This window comes from Leptosomus discolor, chromosome 1 (genome assembly GCF_034619465.1).
Source record: "Leptosomus discolor isolate bLepDis1 chromosome 1, bLepDis1.hap2, whole genome shotgun sequence".
NCBI classification, from domain to species: Eukaryota; Metazoa; Chordata; class Aves; order Leptosomiformes; family Leptosomidae; genus Leptosomus; species Leptosomus discolor.
The window spans coordinates 72,935,411-72,955,256 of record NC_141391.1 but is presented as its reverse complement, the minus strand read 5'-3'; the positions used below and the strand labels follow the sequence as shown (position 1 = coordinate 72,955,256).

Sequence of the window (19,846 nt, the reverse complement as noted above, 5' to 3'; positions counted from 1 at the left end):
GAAGTGAGCATTTGAGAGCAGTACACTAGACAGTATCTTATAAAGCAGGTTGGTGAGGAACAAGAAACCAATGGACAAGATACAGTCTATGACTTCACTTTGATAATTTGGGGCTGACTGATTTCGGGGGGATGCATCTGGACAAGAAAGTGAAACTGTGCCCTGCCAGACAGCTCTCCCTGGGCTCTGGAAAAAAAAAAAATCTAATTTCTGCTATAAAGCAATTAGCACACTATGAGAAAATGACAGCACACGCTGGCACAAGATAATATACCACATTAAATGTGCCCATAAACCTTAATCATAAGTAGAAGGGACAGAAGTAAAAAACATTATCCTCCTTATTGTAAGAAGGGCTGTCTTTTTTCAAAATTAACTTGGGTGTATTTATGTTTGGAAGCCAAGTTTAAAACACCCAAAATAGGCCCCATTTTCATAAACTGTTGAGCACTCCTCTCAGAAAAAAATCAGCCTTTAGAGTCCATCTGCCTTCAGTGTCCCAAAGACAGTAGCCACCCGGGAAAATTCAGAACACTTCATTGAAATACAACAACTTGTCTTTCTTCAAAATCCTGAGAGAACAGTGCTGATGAGGATAGCGTTTTCTTTTTCATGCTGGGATTATGTAGCAAAATTCAGCTACCACTGCTGGCCTGAACAGACCAAGAAGGAGGATCTCTGCAAGTCTACATGTTCATTCATGCTTACAAAACTGAGAACACACAGATTTAAGCTATTGATTGACCTATTTTAACTGTTTGCTTAAATGGTCATCAACTCAAACAAATTTCTCATCTGCTCTTTTTGATTCACACTCTTTTGAATATTCATTCATGACAAGCCGTAGAAGGAACTAAGGACTGATCTTTGTTTGGCTAAAGACATCAAGTAAACGCTATTTTATTATGATGCTGCCACCTATAGTCTTTCTGAACACCACACTACCTCTGCACAGTTTTGATTTTCATTTAAACTTATAAAAATTGCATTGTTTAGCCTTTGAGAAAACCTTCAACACACCTCCCTCCACCAAGAGAAACGTGAAATTTGAGGGGACAATCTTTTGTCATCTTTCCTCTGTGATTTTCAACCCCAAAGATCTTCCCAGTTTTGCCTCCTCTGATGTCTTCTGATGAAAACTCTGCTGTCAGCAGGTCTGAGAAGAACAGAGGACTCCAGGGTGAATGTCTACCAAACTAGCACGAGTGGTCACTTCTGAACAACAGAGAGAAAGCCTGAGCGCACTACACGACCAGCCTACGGTGCAGAAGACAGGGCTGGAAACCAAATCTAAAGTTTCTGTGAGGCCAAATGGAGAACTCTCACCAGCGACTCTTACATATACTTACTTCATGCTCTTACTTCTGTACACTGATCAGCACCACTAAGCAGTGACATTAATTCTCTTCCTCTCCCTATGTCTTTCTGCACAATAGCTTTTCTGTACAATAGGGTTTTTTTAAGCTCACATATCATTAAGTAAAAAACAGATCTTGATGAGACCAGAATTATGTGCCCTTTCGCTGCAGAGCAGCACACAAAGTGATGTAAATTCAGAATTTCTCTGTTCTGTAGTCTTACAAGCAGAGACCTAAGCCATATGGATGTTTTGCACAGCGTTCCTAGCTATGAAGCTGTCAACTCAATGGTGATGCATTAAACACTATACCAACTCAGAAGGCCCGTAGCTGCAGAAATTCGCAGTTCATTCTTCTTCTAGGAGCAGAAGTAGTTAGGACCGACAGCGTGTCTGTCCCTCCTCAACCTCCAATTTGTCCAAGCATCTATGAAACTCTCGTGTGTTTCCACGGTCAGCTGATGCAGTGCAGCCCTGCTTCTGCCCAAACCCCTACTACCTTGCAAAAAGCTTAGCAGTATCGATTCCAGTATTCAGGAAAGAATGTCACAACTGTAAGACTTCAGGAGTTACTAATTTTGATGGCGTACACTGCCCTTTTATCTACACATCTGGGCCCTGTAAGTTCCGTGTTACATTGTATTTATAGCTTCTTTCTTCAGTTCTAGAATGTCGTTCATTTTAGGAAGGAAAGAAATCTAATCAAGTGTAGAATCAAACGAAACCCATAATTCTAAAATACAGGCAGCTGATAGCATTGTATTAGACAATGAGTTAGAAGATGAAGCTGTTCCTTTGTTATTCTATTTTTCTTTAAATAGCAGAGTTGCTGAAGCTGGTGTGATAAAAAGAAGAATGACATGGAGAAAGAGAAACTGGGTAATCTTCCCATCTCACTTGCCACTTTTGATACAAAAGGGTAAAACTGCAACTTGTCTCCCCTGCCCAGTACCTTCATGTGCTATACAAAGCACACCAACGTTTTAGCTCTTCAGGAGGCAGTATTAAACAATGTCATTCAAAATAAATTGACTTTAAAAAAAAAAAAAACAACCCTCCTTTGCTGTTTAAAAAAAAAAAAAAAGCAGAGCCATTGTGTATTTTTACCCATAGAATAAATGAACTGTTCATGGAGACCATAGCTCAGCAGTGCGAGCTGAAGCACTTTTCATAACTCTATGTACACTCAAGAGTGTATCTCCCTTGCAAACTCAGACTTGCACATCATACCTAACACCGTAAGTGTACCCATAAAAGAAGAAGTTGTACTTTGGTACAGTCAAGATATTTGCCTTGAAGGACTCTTTTTAAAGCTACTTGTGTCTTAGCTTAGCAACGGACTTCATCAGGAAACCAGCCGGTAGAGGACATCACTGAACGTACGTACCAGCTTATGCACACGTGGGTTTCCCATGCGCCCGGGGCTGACTGATGAAGTCTGCTCTGAAGCAGCTGAGAGCACCGAGAACCACGGACCTGAGAATTCTGAGAAACAGAAGGTACTGGAAGAAATACCAAAGAAATTGGTGTCCTGTTTTATCTCATCAACAGACAGGCTAAAAAACTGTTTGCCCTAAGTAAATACTCTTGTGATTACATTTCACTAGACTTCTTCAAGGTCACAAAGAGTCAAAGGTGACAAACTGCTAAAAAATCCCACTGTCTCTCTTACACCTGTTTTGACACATATTTCTCTGAGTCATCAATTTAATTTTCCTCTTGAATTACTTCAAAATTTGTCAGAACTTAAGGCATCACCAATGCATACAGTGAAACTTGCTCCCAAGGTACATTTCAAACACACTCTTCAAAAGCAGATATTCCATCTGCTGTTTAAAGCGCTCTAAGACAGTTTCCTGTTAGTCAAATTCCCACAACTACTGGATAAGCTACTACTGGCAAGAAGTTGGCTCCAGCTGAGGCTATACAGAGTACAGGCACCAGGAGTAATGGGACTTGGAAGAGGTATGAACACAGTAAAATGTTACCCTTGAAATCAAGACAATGATTATTTAAGCCTCAGCTTCCTTAGAAACATCGCTGCTGATTGGTTTTGCAGAAACATCTACTAATACATTTCTGCCATACTCCCAGACTGCTGTCTGTATTTTCCCAGATGCCGACAGACCCATTTGCGTGCCTTTGAACTGCCAACATTTTTAGTTTCACCCTGTTATAACTCATCAAACAGATGTAGGCATTTTACACTCAGAATTCTACAACGCATGATGTTCACACTTTATAGACACCAAAATTAAAGTACTCCAGAATTACTGTAGCGATTGCATTGTTCACCTTTGTATTTAATTTTAAAACCTTCCATTTCAAATGTATTTCAGAGCAGCCAAAGACCCCCTTGCCTCTTACATTGCACTTTGTTTAATCCACATCTACCTGCAAAATGTTAATCTAATTTGATACTGAATTAGAAAGATCTTTCCGTTAATGATGATATGAGATCACACACACATAGCTGAGCCCTCTTCACATGGGGTGCTGGAGCAAGACAGGCTGCTGTTCTACACCGAGAAGGCACCGGGGAGGGACTTGTGCCAGTATTGGCCTATTCAAAAACATAAACTGAGAGGACCCGACCTTATTAAACCCAAAGCTGAAGGATGGAGAAATTTTGAGTGAGTTCTGCTGACTTTAGGATGAGTAGCAATCTACAGAAATGCTTCGGTACAGATAAAGCTGGCTTCCTTACGGGACAATTCTGTCCATGAATGGGTATTTCACTGTAACGAAATGGGTAACTAAATAGTCTCCTTCCCTGACCTTTTTGTATTGCCTCTCTTTTCTCTTTAATAATACCAAACCATAAATCTCTCAGTAAGAGAAGACTGTGTATTTAATACCTTGGACACATTACATTTTAGTGGTTTATGATTGAATTTCCATCTCTCCTGTGATTGTTAACTCTCTTTCAGAGTGTGCAAAGCTGTGAAACGAATTAGGTTTCTCTATACGAATGTGTTACAATCCTGGCATGTACAGCCTTCATTCTACTGCCTTCCAACAAAGATTTCCATGTTCAAATGGATGTCCTTTAGTGTTTTGAACTGATACCAACGAGACACATTCAGTTCATCAGCAGTCTCAGAAAGGCACTTCTAGGCATCTGAAAACATAAACGAACTGTGCATTGCTGGATCATGTACTACATTTAACGAGCCAAAGCCAGCGCTTGCTGTGAAGAAGTAAGACCTCAGAGACCAAGAGAACTGATGCACACTGTGCAGGGCCCTGGACAAGAGATCTGTGACAGCAGTAAAAACAGACTAAGGAGACACCTTTGCTTTCTGCACAGTGAGTGCTCTGCAGGCTCCCTGTCCACAATGTACTCTGGCTATAATGCCCCAGTCAAAGACTGGTTGTGCTGGCAATGCGCATCTGAAACCCAGAGCGGAACGGACGGATGCTCTATGGGGCAATGGCCACTTATTAAATCTTCACACAGGAGAACTTGTCTCTGTGCCATTAGACATCGATTGATTTCACTTTAGTCCTGCTGAATCTGAAATGTAGCTTTGATACCGCAACAAATATTTGCCTGAGACATTTCCTCAATTTAATCATATTTTCAGCTCCTCTGTTAAGTTCAGCGCCAGTCCCTGCAATTAGGGAGCTCCTTCTTTCCTCCTCTTTGGTACTCTTCCGTCAGGACTATAAACACCGAATCCGCCAGCCAAGGAACTGACAGCTGTTCATGTCCTGCACGGAGGGATCGCAGAGGATGTCAGTACCGCTACGGGCCATGTGTGCGCGGGGCCCTTTTCCCTGAAGAGCTCCGTGGCAGGCGGAAGGCACTCCCATTCCTATGCACTACCTTAGCAGCAACACTGCTGCAGCCACTACTGCACAGGTTAGCTTTTTTTTTTTTTTTTTTCCAAGAGAAGAATCAGATTCTATATATCCACAAGCATACTTCATGCTAAAGAAAACATTTTTAATTAAAAAACACAGTGGAAGTAAAGTTCACAAGGCCACTGTGAAAGCAAATAAACAAGACCTTCTACTGTCTATAAACTCTGCTGTCTGTACATAGACAAATTAATTACCCATCACTACAACCACAGAAAGTTCCTACTTCATCACTGGATGCACCTGCTCCCTTTTCTTTAATGATAAGCCAACTCCTTCCATGAAACTGCCTTCTTTCAATGATTAAAGAGCTAGGAGGCAAGTGCCAGTAATAATGTTACATTTTTTCCTTCTGTAATCTAACCTTTGCCTTGCAGAAACTGCTGATGAGAGCTCGCTTCCACTTAAAATTTACATAAAAGCAATCCGTATTGCGTTGCAGGGAAAAGGACTAGTGCCCCAGCGTTTGTCAGCACAGTGCTCCGAGGAACGAGAAATTACTCCGATGCAAAAATGATATACAGCCTTGTATCGGTCTCAAACAGGCTTTGATGCATGGTTACTATTTTTGGAAGGTAATGATATGTGAGTGATAAAGCAAATGAACTTTTTAATGATGACAAATACAGGAGAATATACAGCACTGAGCAGAGAACATGATGTCCCACCGCAGAAAGATTTATGGGAGCTAATTATGGTACGTTAGATTTATAATGGAAAAATAGGGGAACAGGAAAAACTTCTGCAAGATCTTGTGTGTGTCAACCTGGAGTAACAATCTACTCTCAGACAAAGGATGTAATGTATAGTCCACAGCACACTTCTCACTGGTTTTTGTATTGCTTTGGTATTTATATGCTTATAAAGCCTAAGACATGCATGATTTTATGCAAAATAAATACAATTAAACTAGCTATAGAAAAAAAATTAGGTTTTTAACTAGCGTGAAAATATGCAAACAATTAGTGTTTATATTGGTATTAACTATATGGGGGGTGTCAGTTAATTGCATCGCAAAACTGGCAGGATGATGTTTTCACAACTAAAATTTCATCGCACTCTTAAAATTTTTGAACTGAAGAGAGATTCCTGTACAGTGACTCAAGATCTATCAGTGCAAATTAAATTCAATACACTAAATATACTATGGACAGCAAAGTTTGTCAATACAAGCTAACATAATACTGAGAAAAATTGACTCGTGGTATTTCAGGTCTCATGTCCAGACACACATTAAAGAGGGGGAGAAATCTCAACGTTTAAGGACAATTTCAGGCAGTAAGCTCCGTCAGCGTTTTGTGAGGCATTTGAGGGACAGGGGGAGGGAAAGCCACAGCCTTTCAGGGCAAGAAAACACGCCCGCAAGCTGAACCCGGCTTTGCTGAGGGGCGTTGAACCGGCGGGACCGCAACCCTCTTCACACCTTGGATAAACCCCGGGGCGGCGACCGCCAAGGGGTGGAAAGCGGTGCCCGTGCCTTCCCGCTGCGTGCGCTCGGCCCCGACATTAAACGCCTGTTTCGATTCAGACGGAGCGTCTCCCGCCGCTTCACTCCCAGAAAAACAGGCGCGCAGGAGGGCACATGGAGAAGCACAGCCCCGTCCCGCCGGCCGGCCTCCCCGCCCCCGACGGCAGCGCCCCGCCGCCACCGGCGACAACGGCGCCCGCCAAGAGGGAGCCGCCCTCGCCCCTCTGCGCCGCCCCCGGCGGGCTGAGGCGGGCGGTCAAATCCCGGGGCTGAGGGAAAGGGGGATCCCGGCGGGCGGTCCGAGGCGAGGGGGCAACGGGGAGACCCGCGGGCGGGATGAAGGGAAGCAAACGGCCTGCGGCGAGCCTGCCCGCCCCCCCCGCCCTCCCCCCTCCCCCGCAGCGTCCATCTTTGGGCACCTGCCGCCGCCGCTTCCCGGCAGGCTTCCCCGCCTCCCGCCGCGGGGGGCCGCCGGTAACGCGGGGAGCGGCACAGCCGCCGAGGCCTCCCCCGTGGCTCCGCGGAGACTTAACTTAGACGCTGCCGGCGGCGGGGCTCCGTGAGGGGGCACCGCGTTGCCTTCACTCACCTGGGGCCCGTGCGCGGAGCGAGGCGGCAGCCCTTCGCCGCCGGCCGCGGCGCAGCCCGGGGCACCGTCAGCCCGCGGGTGGCAGAAGAGCGGGTGCCGGCGGCTGGCAGCGCCCGGGAGGCGACGGGGAGTGAGTCAGGCGGCACCGGCCCATCCAGAGCCGCTGACCTGCAGCCACCTGCCCGCAGCCCTCCCTCACTCCTCCCCTCCCCGGCCCGGCGGGCCCGGCCCGGCCCGGCAGCCACCTGCGGCTGAGGACCCGCCCGCAACCGCCGGGCCAAAGGCGAGGCCAGCCGGCAGCGCTGCCCGGGGAGCCGGCGGGCGGGGTGCGGCGCCGAGGCGAAGGGCACGGCCGCCGGGGCAGCCCGGGTCCCCGCCTCGGGCCGGCCTTGGGAAGACGTTGCCCGCGGCCGGGCCCCCGAGCTACCGGGGCTGAGGGGCAGAGGAGCAATTGTCAAAGAGCTGTTTCGGAGCTTTCCACCTGGGCTTTTCTTTCCCCTTCGCCTACCCTCTCAGCGGTGTAAGGCAGCAACTGGCCCTCTCCAGGGTTAAAGGCTGTTGGGGTTGGCGGGGTAATTGCAGCATGCAGGTACAGGCAGTAGGTACATCTGCTAAAAGCAGATCAGACCCAAATTAAAAAAAAAAAAAAAACCAAACCACAAACAAAAAAAACCCCAACACACAAAAAAAACCCCAAACACCAAAAGTCAAGATCCTTGCAGTGGTATCAGAGTGAAAGGCTCTAGCTGAAGTTGCAGCTGTGAATAGTAGTACATCTGGATACTCGAGCTTAGTTTCCACTGAAGAAGTGAAGAAGGAAGGCTGGAGGAATTGGATGGAAGAATTGACAAAAAATAACATCAACAGAGTAGTTTCCCACTTTGGTGTCTATCTATTTCAATAAATTGCTCTCAAACTTGTGAGTTCTAGCTTCGGCATGAGCCCATTTTTGTCCCTGAAGAGTCTCTCTGGCATGAAGTCAGCGAGTCTAAGGACAGCAGTTTTGCATAGAAAACACAGGCGTCGCCTGAGAAAAAGAACAAACACCACACTACCTTGCCTCGCAGTCCAAGGTAAAAGTGTTACAAAGAAAAATGCTGTGGAGCTTGCTCACTTCTTAGGGCAGAGGTAAGGGGAGCAGAAATGAAAATGGAAAACTGGTGCACACTCAGTCTTGAAATCAGAAATCGTTTCAATGTTACATCTAGAGCAGCCAATGCGGGCGAAGAAGAAATTCAATTATAGGTTTTATTTCTGTTAAGTAGCATTGCTTTTAAAATGAGTATGCTATTCTGGCAACAGTCATTTTATAAAATATTACTGCGTGCAGGAAAGACATACCCTTGCGTAAAGCAAATCTGAAAAGCACATTGTTCACCTTCTAGGTTGCACTGCAGCTCTGACAACAAAGAAGTGTTCTGCTTTGTGTACTCTATATAATTGCTTGGGTGTAGGCTGCATTCAAGATTAAAAAAATGTTTGTTCATCGACCTCAGGAAATAAAAATCACTGAAAATACAATGTAGGTGGGAAGCACAAGCTAGGAAACTTTAAGCTTGGACTTTTGCATCTGCTGAAATAAATTATTAAACTGTTTCATGTCTTTTAATGAAAGTCAAATGTGGGACAGCCTAGAGAAAAATCAAATCGCAGTATGTTAGGGAGTCAGGTCAAAAAAAGCCATTGGATGGGAACATCATTTCAGGCCATGTCTAATACATAATGTTTTAATTATAAGCAACCTTTGCTTTTTCAGAGTTTATTAATAAAAAAATCTGATCCTCGTCATGAAACAAGGATATATGTTTTGACATAGTCAATCCAAGTCAAGTCACACGAAAATTTTATCCACCTTACCAAAGCTATTTTTCTTCTGTGTGGAAAGCGTCCAAAATGTAAAATTACCTGTGAAACATCTTTCCACGTGTTCAGATAACTGTGTATGTTAATACCACAAAGCTACGTATGATTCATTCATCTTCATTTCACATACTCCCTCTGCTGGAAATTAATATGAAGGTTCAGTGGATCAGAGGAAGGATCATTAGGAGTGCCAGGTACATCAAAAACCCCTCTTCCTTCTTTTATTAAAAGATCATGCTTCTTTACAGACAGGCCAGTCTGTATCAGTAAAACAACTTGCATTCCTTGTTGCAAGGCTATTCATACTGAAATCAAGACATGGAATGAGCAGCTAATGCAAATTAACTAGTTAAATATTACATATATACTGACTTTATCTGCATTCTATAGTATCATTTAAGATCTGATAATATCAAAGTCAGTTTAAATATACAAAAGCAAGTGAGTAACAGAGCTGCTTAAGTATATCTGATGCTGATAGCCGTGTGGTTTTCTAACACTCCACAGCCTACACTGATACCAACGGGATTAGTTGCTCTCAGAAGAAAGGCAGGGCATAAAACCAAACGCTCAGCTGCAGAAGTACCAGAGAGCACCCCACACCATAAGTGTTTTTCCTGGTCAGAGGCTAAAAGTGCTTGCTTTAACACTGACAGCAGAATCTTTGAGTACATCTTGCTGAAGTCCAAGCTTTATTAGTGACTGAAAGGGGGGGCAGGAATAATCTGTTTTTCTTTGAGTGGAAACAGCAGGATAAATGACATAGGTACACGGTTCCAAATGCCGCTGAAAGCTTGCTTGCAAAGATTTTACAAACAGCAGTGAAATACTTCTACCTAGCAACAGACAGTGGATTCTTCCTCTTCATCTCCTCAGTGATGGAGATACTGTTCTGTATACACAGCAACTCTTGTTTCTTCTAGTATGAAGAAAAAGAGACTAAGGAGGGAGGATACCAAAAGCACTGAATTCTTTCTTCTACAAACCATGTAAATCAGTTATGGTCAAGTAAAATACTTTCTACTGATTAATGGTTTCCATTGCCGTGGGTAAGCAAACTCAGTTGGAAACAACTCTGCAACTGGTGGCTAGAAATTAGAAAAATAGTGCTGCAGAAGAGTAGCAATACTTTTTTAAATACTACAGGATTCTTTGTTATGCAAACCAAATACTTTTAGACCATCACAGAATAGCTGAGAACAAGTTTAACATGCTCCTATTTCATATAAAACCACAAATTGCATTTTCACGTTTGCCTACGTAAAAAATATTGTGGTAAAATTAAAAAAATAAGTATAAAAATCAAGTATAGCATTGTTCACAGTTGCAAATAAATGTCACGAATGCAAACAAATGATAAATAGATTTTTGGTGTAGGTTTCTTTCCAACCAAAATACTGTACTAAAGCAACAGTAAGAAAATCACCCTACCACAGGTAACCCACGTTATGAGGAAATAGATGCTATCACAAAATGTATAACACATTTCAGTTCGGGCACATTCAATAGTACTTCCTGGTTTTTGAAAAAATTAAGGCGTGTTACAGATTAGAGAGTTTGCAACCAAAAGTAAAGAACTGTAAATACTCAGTTTGAGCTCATTATCTCTCTTTACTTAAGGATGAAGCAAAGTTTCATATTCAGCAATGGTCTGAAGGTTTTTTGGAGCAGAACATACAATTCCCAACCAATAAACGCTCTTCAAGTCATAGAATCACAGAATGGCTTGGGTTGGAAGGGACCTTACAGATCGCCTAGTCCCAACCCCCCCTGCCATGGGCAGGGACACCTTCCACTAGAACAGGTTGCTCGAAGCCTCAAGTCCTCTTGGGCTATTACTACAGACATTGCCAACAAGCAGCTTTTTTGTTAAACTAAAAGGTATTATTCAAAAACTTCAGCAAATTCAATTAATTCTTGCATTTTTTCTTTCTTTCAGTTTCTGACTGCGTTAGGTCAGACATAGGGAATTGCCACTACAGTGATATTGCTCTCTAAATATACTCAACTTTAATAATTTTTCTTTTTTTAACCATCAGTAATTACATAGCAATTAACCGCTGTCAGAAGTCACTTTAAATCTATATCCCATCACCATTGACAAAAGTTCCTTTGGCCCCATCCATGACCTGATCATCCCTTTGCAATTTGCCTGCAGAAAAACAAGGTTCTCATTTGTGTAACGCTTTGCAATGAAAGCCTAACCCTAATAATAAAGGCTTTTACTTAAAAAGCACATTTATTACACTGTGATATTTATAATCTCATATTCCCTTAATCCTCTCTACTTAAGAGAGGAATTTTAAAGCCCAAATTGCTTAAGAATCTTGCGCATTTACTTTGTAGGGGAGCAACTCATGACAGATTTCTTTATGATCTTACACAGAAAAGCTATCATTATGGCAACTAAGGAACTACAGCTTAGGACATGGGCCTCTGCGCAGTACATCCACTCCCCAAAAGAACTCACTTTTATCTATTTTATGTTTATCTGACCTCTCCTTTTCATCTTCTAAATTACAGGGTATTAGTTTTATAGATCACATTTCAAACTTTTTTTGTGAATGTCTTCTACAAAAAAAAAAAAAATCACCATGGCAGTAGGATTGCAGAAGAGCAGACAACTTTCTCATCTTCTCAGAAAACAATATCTCATCATCCATCATCTGGGAAAAGTGTACAATATGACTTTTAATAACTGCATAATGTGGAAATGGTTAATATCATTATGTCCGATCCTACAGTCTTTATTACTTGAGGCAGTCCCATTAACACTGGTGATTGCTGAAATGGCTTCTGTGTCTGTCCACCCAATAAAGAATGAAGAATCAGGACCTACAAATTAAAATCAGATGATTGTTGCTGTTATGGAAGATAATCCTAGAATTTATGTTACAGGTATATATTATTTACATTTTACTTTTTTTTTTTTTTACATTATTCATCAAAATACTTTTACAGGCTCTTTAAAGCTACCTGTTCCTAAAAAGCAACATAGAATGGTATCTACAGCTCACATCAACAGGTTTTAAAAGGCAGTTAGGAGCATTCATATAGGTTATGCTGTCTTTAATCATTACTCAAATATGAATGTTAATGTTTAGTAGTCAGGTTCTCACAAATCAAATTCATATGAAGGAACATACATGCAAGATGCATGTTTAAACCATTACCATGACCAATGTGCCTTTGCTTTCAAAAACAAACCAGAGATCTTTTTTTAAAATTCTTCTATGAAGATAGCCAAGAAGAACGAATCTATTAAAAAAATAGATAATTTAAATGAATTAAACAGGAATTACTTCTCTGTTTCCAAATACAGAAGTATAGATTTCCCAGATGATTTATAGGAGTGAATGTTACATTTTCTCTTGCATTTGAAGTGTGAGAATATGGAACACAGACAAATGTTATGACATAAAGTGCAGAAATTCTGAGCAAGTTTAAGTGCCAGTAACTATCACCAAACAGTACTCACTCATATTAAAGAACTCTAAGTAGAAGCTTCATGCAGTTTTAATAAAATTCTTAGAAGCTGAACACACCTCCAGTATGTATGGAAACATAAAAAAAATACCTGTCTTTGTAGGTGGATATCGAAACACTGCTATCTGCTGGCATTACTGTCTTATGTATCCAAATTAATAAGTCAGTCTGGTTTGAAGGGGGGGAAAAAAAACCCAAACTCTTCCTATCTTGAGATGGCACAGCAAGCATATTCTCTCAAGCATAATACCCACATGGTTCAGCAAAAATACATCCAAATCATAACACCTGAATACAGATGCTTTTCCCCCCAATAAAGTTTCAGGTTGTTATTTTCTTTCCCTTTTTTTCAGTTGTAACAATAACCTTTTTAAATTATGCACACTTTTAAAATAAAAGCACACTGTCAGTAAAGTCGATGGAACTTGCAGGGTTTTTTCTGTTTACTGAGATGGGCCAACTCACCCAAGAGCTGGGTGAAGGGTGGGACAGGAAGCTATCTAGACTGATTTCTTCCCACTGAACGTCATCAAGAGTAATGAAAAACCTGTGCAAGCATTTGTGAAATAGATTTAATAAAATTTAGCATTCATCAGGGAAAAATCATAATTAAATGAGCGTTAAACTTTAACTCTCCAGATGGTGTGCAGAGTCTTCACAAGCCATTGTGAATATAACATTGTAAGTCCTTGAAACAAGAATGCCTAGAAAGAAGAAGAAATCTATTTTGTTTCATGTTCAGTGAATACAGAAACACATTCTGAAGCTTCCATGTGCAAAATGTTTTGATTCTGAAAGCACTTTCAGCAGGCTTCCCAGTCTCTTCAACAGTCAATCCAGATCATTTGAAGGATTAGATTTTATCGTACAAAAGTGCTATAATGCTCTTTGAAGTGAAAGGCAAGCTTTGGACTCCTATCACTTACAAAAATCAGACACAAAAGGTCTTTCCCACTAGGTCTGCAAGACAAGCTACAAGGCCCATCCTTTTCAATCTACTGAAACAAGGATTCTTGTGCAATAAAGACAGACAGAAAGACGGAAAAAGAAAAAAAAGTTATTTAATTCTGATATTACTCACATTCTCAGTAAAATAAAAAGGTGACTACCTCATCTCCCACCATTTGGTCTGTCTGCTAAAACAGCACCAAAACACTGGAGAGGAGGAAGGGTATTAATGGTGATTCCAGCACTGCTATCTCATACCTCACGTATGGCAGAGTCACTTCCACACATCAGCTGTGGAAGAAGCCTCTCTACCAATGAGTAGTTGTTTCTACAGTACCTTTTTCAATCCCTGGTAACCTGTGTTCAAGCAATTGAAAAATGAAATTTCACCTCCTGGAGGACTATTTCTAGTAGTATCCTGCTAAGTAACTCACAGAAGTAGAAGTAAGTTCCTTACTTAATACTAGAAGTATTCTGTAAGAACTTACACCTAGATCATGTTTCATCAATTCCCCATGTATCTATTTTAAAAGTCTTAATTCTGTGATTCTGCTGATGATTACACCCAATATTTGCATTAATATTCTTGCCTTTACTCTCTGGCCATATTTTACATTGTTTTTTCTTTTGTTCTGGTCTCAATGAATTTTTCTGAATCTTTCTAGAGTCAGCTGGGAGGGAAATTATTTCATCATTCATAAATATTCCAGATATTTCTACTATTCTGTCTTCTTCCGTCAGACTTTAAGTTCTTGATAAAATTTATCCAGAACTTTAGTGTTCTGGACAGTAGAGCACGCACCCAGACCTAGGTAAATCAAATGTAAATCATTTATACAAAGCAGACAGATCCAGATTCCGATCTCTGCTCTATCTCAGGACAGCCTTATCACCAGGCTATTTTATTCATCCCTGTAGCACTACACTGCACAAACCTGATAAATTCTTTCCAGTTAAGCTTTTAAAACATAGCACAGATTGCCAAAGTTCAGTCTTTATTGCACAGGGGTTTTTTTTTTAATGAAAACAACCCCAAACCATTTAGTATAAATAAATAAGTCTGGAGCAACCCTAGTTCTTCCTGCTTAACCGAAAAAGTACAACAAAGAGCTGGATGAGGAAAAAAGTTATGAATTATATTAGTATCTTGAGTACTCAAAAATGGAAAATAATTAAGCAGAAAAAAAATTTGAGTTCATTTGCACTCAAAAGCTACATTGATTTAATTGATAAAGATTTAGCTTAAAACAGCTGAAGATTTTAAGCAAACTAAGTATTTATACTTGGCTCACATATTTCGGTTTTAGTCTTTAAACTCACTAGAAACATTCAAAAGCAGATCATGCCACATAAGGCCAGCCAGGAAGAAAAAAACCTCCAAAACACCACAAAACCCAAAAAAGCAAACAAGAAGAGAGTTGAATTCATAATCTAGTTTGTAGAAGATTAGTCTTGATTTGGTATTTAGCTAGAAGTTTATTAATTAGAAAGGAATTCTATCACCCTGAAAAGGGAGTGATACAAATAGAAAAAGCACCACAATCAGTAGTTATCAATGTGGTGACTACATGGATTGATCCCCTCTGTTCTGTATTCGATATCAAAAAGAGAAGAAAGTGTTATGGTAATTAAAAGTAAATTAAACTGTTCCAAATAATACAATGCTTATTTCAACAAATTTAAGAGCTATGCTGTACTCAGACTAAGAAGGAGTGGATGCAGTTCTATCAGAGGAATAAAGACTCCCTGTACTTGCTATCCAGGACTGACAATAGCTAGAAAATCACTGTCTTGCACAGCTGTGTTTTCCTACTGAGGGTACCAGAACCAGCTCACTGACCTGAGGAAACTTACCATGTTTTCTTAGGACATATGTACTTAGAGGAGCCTGTGATAACAAAGATTAACTAAGTGCCAAAGGTAATAATCTCAGTTAACAAAGTATTAACAAAATTAATCTTGGAAGTACATAGCCATCTCAAAAGCAGTAATTATTTCCTGTAAGTCATGAATCGAGACTTTTTCCCCCCCTCAACTGGCAGATTTTTTTTAATGTGTGCTGCCATCCATCCACCAAAAGAGCGTGATGCAGCAAGCATGCAGCTACCAAACATGAAACCAAGCTGAGACTGAAATGGGCAGGGGAGTAGCTGCACGTTATGGAGGCTCCATTTCACTCATTGTCAGAAGGAAAGTTGGGCTTGCTCCTCCTCAGGGTTACAAGTATTTGAAGACTTTTAGAATGCACTTACGTTTCTTGTAAAAAATGCACATATATAGAGTGAAAACTGTCCTGAAAACTACTGGAAAAGGAGAGGCTGCATGGTTAAGGGCTTTTATGTAGGAAAGACGAAAATATTTACATCTACACCTGCACAAAACGGTGGCAAGTCAAGTTGTCCTGGTTTGAGCTAAACCAGAACTAATTCTGTTCAGTGATTTTGCTTTTCAGTTAAGCCTCTTCTGAGTAACTACACTTTCTGAAACCAACAGCGTGTTTTTCCAGACAGTGGCTGCTTCTAGCAGTAATAACGCTCGATGTTTATAGTTAATACCAAGCAATGGTATGCAGAGAGGCTCTTGCTTATACTTGCTCCTATAGCAACCAAGGTCACTGCTAAATTCTGTACCCCATGTTGGGGTGCCGGGAGTGAATGTGGTCGTAAGGAAGTGAAAGGCCGCACCTGTGGGGAGGAGCGAATGGGACAAGTGATCCAAAAGTGACCAACAGAGTATTCCATCCCATACACGTCATACTCAGTATAAAGCCGAGGGATCACGAGGGTTAAGCTCTCTTCTTCGATGGCCGACATCCAAGGAGGACTCTGTCTGTTCTGCCTGCGATCCCGATCCGTGTGTGCCTGAATCCAGTTCCTGCATCTGGTTCCCATCTGCTGCTGAGTCCAGCCTGGGACTGCCCCAGTGCCAGCCCTGCAGTGTCACTGGTGACTTATCGTCATCAGGGAGGTTGGGTTTAGCATTGGTTTCATGTCTATTTGTATATATTTCATTATTTTCTTATTTTTATTATTTTCTTCTATTGCTATTGTTTCATTAAAGCTGGTTTAATTTTCTTTTCCAACCCATAAATCTCTCTCCCTTGTTCTCTCTCTTCCCCTTCTGGGGAGGGAGAGGGGTTAATAGACAGCATCTGTCATTCCTCAGTGGCCGGCCCAGCCTCAACCCTTGACACAAGTAGAGATTTTTCTGTAGCATTATTTCTGTTACTGTTTTAAGAATTTCTGACTGTAGAATCCCAGTGCAAGTCGTTGCTATTAACCATATAGTTTTGATACAGCTCAATAAAACAAAATAAAAGGAGTACCATCAAAAGATTGTGATCCTGAATATTCTTGCAACTTTTCTTGAAACAATGTAATTCCTTGGAATTCAGTCAATATTTCAACAAGAAATATCAGAGTTCATCCTTTATTTTTTTTTTTTTTCTCCTCAGTGTTTGGAACTTAAATGTTGTTGAACCATTTACCCTTCCAGGGAGTAGTCTGGAGACCAATCAGGAAGTTGATGATGAGAATGTTCATGTAATGATGTTCTTAATGTAGAGCTCAACTGATACGAGATTGTACGATTCCGGTGTCGAAGCTCCTGTATAGCACGTTGCCTAAATAAAATCATTTTACAGTAAGACTAAGCAGTTTTCAAAAATAATCAAAATGATCTCATAGCCATTATAATATTGTCAACTTTTAAATTTCATTTTATTTTAAAAGAAGATGTAGTGTTCATCATCTCCTTCACTGAATGACAGATTAGTGACTCTCTCTCTATTACTCCCTCAAATTTAGTTCTACATATCCATTGTCTCTATTTACCCTAAAAGACAGAAGCTAGCCATAGTTGCTGTGGTTTAAATTCAAAATTGTAAAAATCTCCAGGGAGGAAGAGCCTATTTTTAACGTTATTCACAAGTCTGCAACATAAGGACAATCACTAAAATCACCAATGGTATTAATCTAAGAAGTGTTGCTTGAGGTATTCTTGTGCTGTTTGAGTTGGCAAGGCCAGTGGGCTAGAGCCTACCTGAAGTGCCCTGAAACTGATGGATATTTAAGAGACGCTGGACTCCCCAGTGGGAAAGTGGTAAAATAGTAATCTAGTCATTTTGACTGCAAGGGGTGGGGCCTGGATACTGGATCAATCTGTTACTCCTGCATCTGGGCGTCTGGGGAGGAAGTACCTGGGATTGGATGATACACTGGAAAATTTTGGAGGTACGTACTCATCTGGGTTTCTGGTTTCAGGCTGCTAATTGTTTACATGGGGAGAATCTAGTCTGGGTTGGATTGGGAAACTGCTAGGAAGGGTGGCTACAACAACCCCTGAGTTTCAGCATGTGACTCCAGTAAAACTTGGACAACAGTTCGTTACAAATGAACGGGTGTTTTGGAAGGATAGCACTGACCCAGGCTGGAAAAAAGGACTCCAAGTTGCCCAAAACCTTGCAAACAAGGACTGCCTGTATGGTATTGAACTGAAAGCAGCCCCAGTGTGGCACAGCCATTACCACAGACCTACCTATGGAGTGGACCACTGAAGCAGATCACCATAACCTGCAAGAGAGCGAGCAGATCCAGCACCAGCTCATGGAGCTGAATCTACAGGCAAGAAAAGGGCTCACTCTAGCAACAGAAGTCCAGTGAAACAGTAACAGTCTCCCACCCAGCAACCAACATCCCACAACCCTGTGCCTGGGGAGGTATCGTGCACCGCAAAGACTACGCAACCAGACTTATCTACATTGACTGCTAGTCTTACTAGCATTATTGCTTTGAAGGGCTTTACTATGCACATGCTGTACTGTCTTTAATGGTCAAGATGGTGCTGGCATCCAATAGTGGGAAGTCAGAGTGCAGCTGCTTGCACCTCTCACAGGTAACATTGCCCAGTTACCAAGTATGGGTATGAATGTAACCAAACTGTGACCGATGGGGAAAAGTAACTATGGGCAAGTTTTTTATTTGGGAGGAGACTGGAGCAAAGAAAGGGAGATAAAAAGGCAGCAAAAAGGTGGGTCAAGAAACGGAAAGGGATAAAAAGATACTCAAGTCATGCATTTGGGCCTGTCCAGGGGTACCTGACAGTCAGTCCCTGTGCTTGGTCACCAGAGCCAGAACAGGACAATAAATCAAATCTGTTGTTTCCTCGTGAGTACAAACTGCTTCTACAGTCAGGAGGATGGGAGGGATGGAGAAGTGCTTTTCGTGACTGGTAAGGAAAAACCCAGACAGGTGGACTAAGCCTCCTGGTACCACTGTGTTGGTGCTCATTCAAGGCCTGACAGCATCAGCACTTCCACCTCCTAATTTCAGGCATTATTTTATCCTGCACCAAGGCAGTAAATCAATACAACTAGCTAAGTCAGTGTTAGAACAAGGATATCATCTACCCACTTGTTTAAACTGACAACACAAAACCCCAGTCAGTACTGACATCTGCTTCTTCCATTATATACTATCATGATACTGACTTTAGTGATATATTTTTCCTCTCTGGCTAATTTCCTGGTATTCACTTGTCAGTACCAGAAAAATAGATTGGCTGTAAGAAGCCAACTTGGAGCTTTAATCCCTTTCCCTGCAAGCAAGAGAGATCGATAACCTGCTCTTGTAAAGCATGACTTTCTGAGGAAAAACAGAAAAGAAATAAAATTCTTGTAACAGGGACAAAAAACCAAACTCTAGCCTTTCAAAGACAGCTAAATCTATTGTCAGCCTCAGATTTTTATACGAGAACATTTCAGTCTTTGCTGTCTGAGATTTCTGCATATTTTTTTGCAAATGACTTACAGAAAGCATAATGGAACCTAGCTTTGTAATTCTCTTGAATTAGAAGAGAAATTCTCTTCAAGAATGAAAACTGATGCCTCAGCATAGGCTCACTAATATTTGTTTGGCTAACCAACTGTAAACAAAATGTTGATATTATTGCAACTATAAACAACCACATGAGTAACAAATTATTCTTAACTAGGAGCAGAAATTAAGTACTGAGGCTGATTCAACTTTCTGCCAATGAACTCTTCAAGGAGAAACACTTGCTGTCCATACCAGGGAGCCCCCCGTACACCATGAGATGGATGCACTCACACAGGGGGAGTAGAGAAACAACAGTCTGAAGAAGATAGAGTTTCTTTTAAAACAAAGGTACTCCTGTTATTAGCATACAGTCTGGCTCATTCTATGTAGCTGAAGAAGCACAAATGATGCCACCTTTTAAACTGACTTGCACATCTAACCCAAAAGTTTAGAAG

General features: G+C 41.4%; 1 protein-coding gene across 1 annotated transcript in view; it reads right to left on the bottom strand.

Moving 5' to 3' along the window:
• Positions 1–7,274: 7,274 nt before the first annotated feature.
• Positions 7,275–19,846, bottom strand: part of TSGA10 (testis specific 10) — a 48,087-nt gene continuing 35,515 nt past the window's right edge. Inside the window, 2 exon segments of the mRNA XM_086481904.1 lie at positions 7,275–7,710; positions 17,063–17,197. Of these exon segments, the coding sequence (XP_086338030.1) occupies positions 7,275–7,710; positions 17,063–17,197 (571 nt within the window).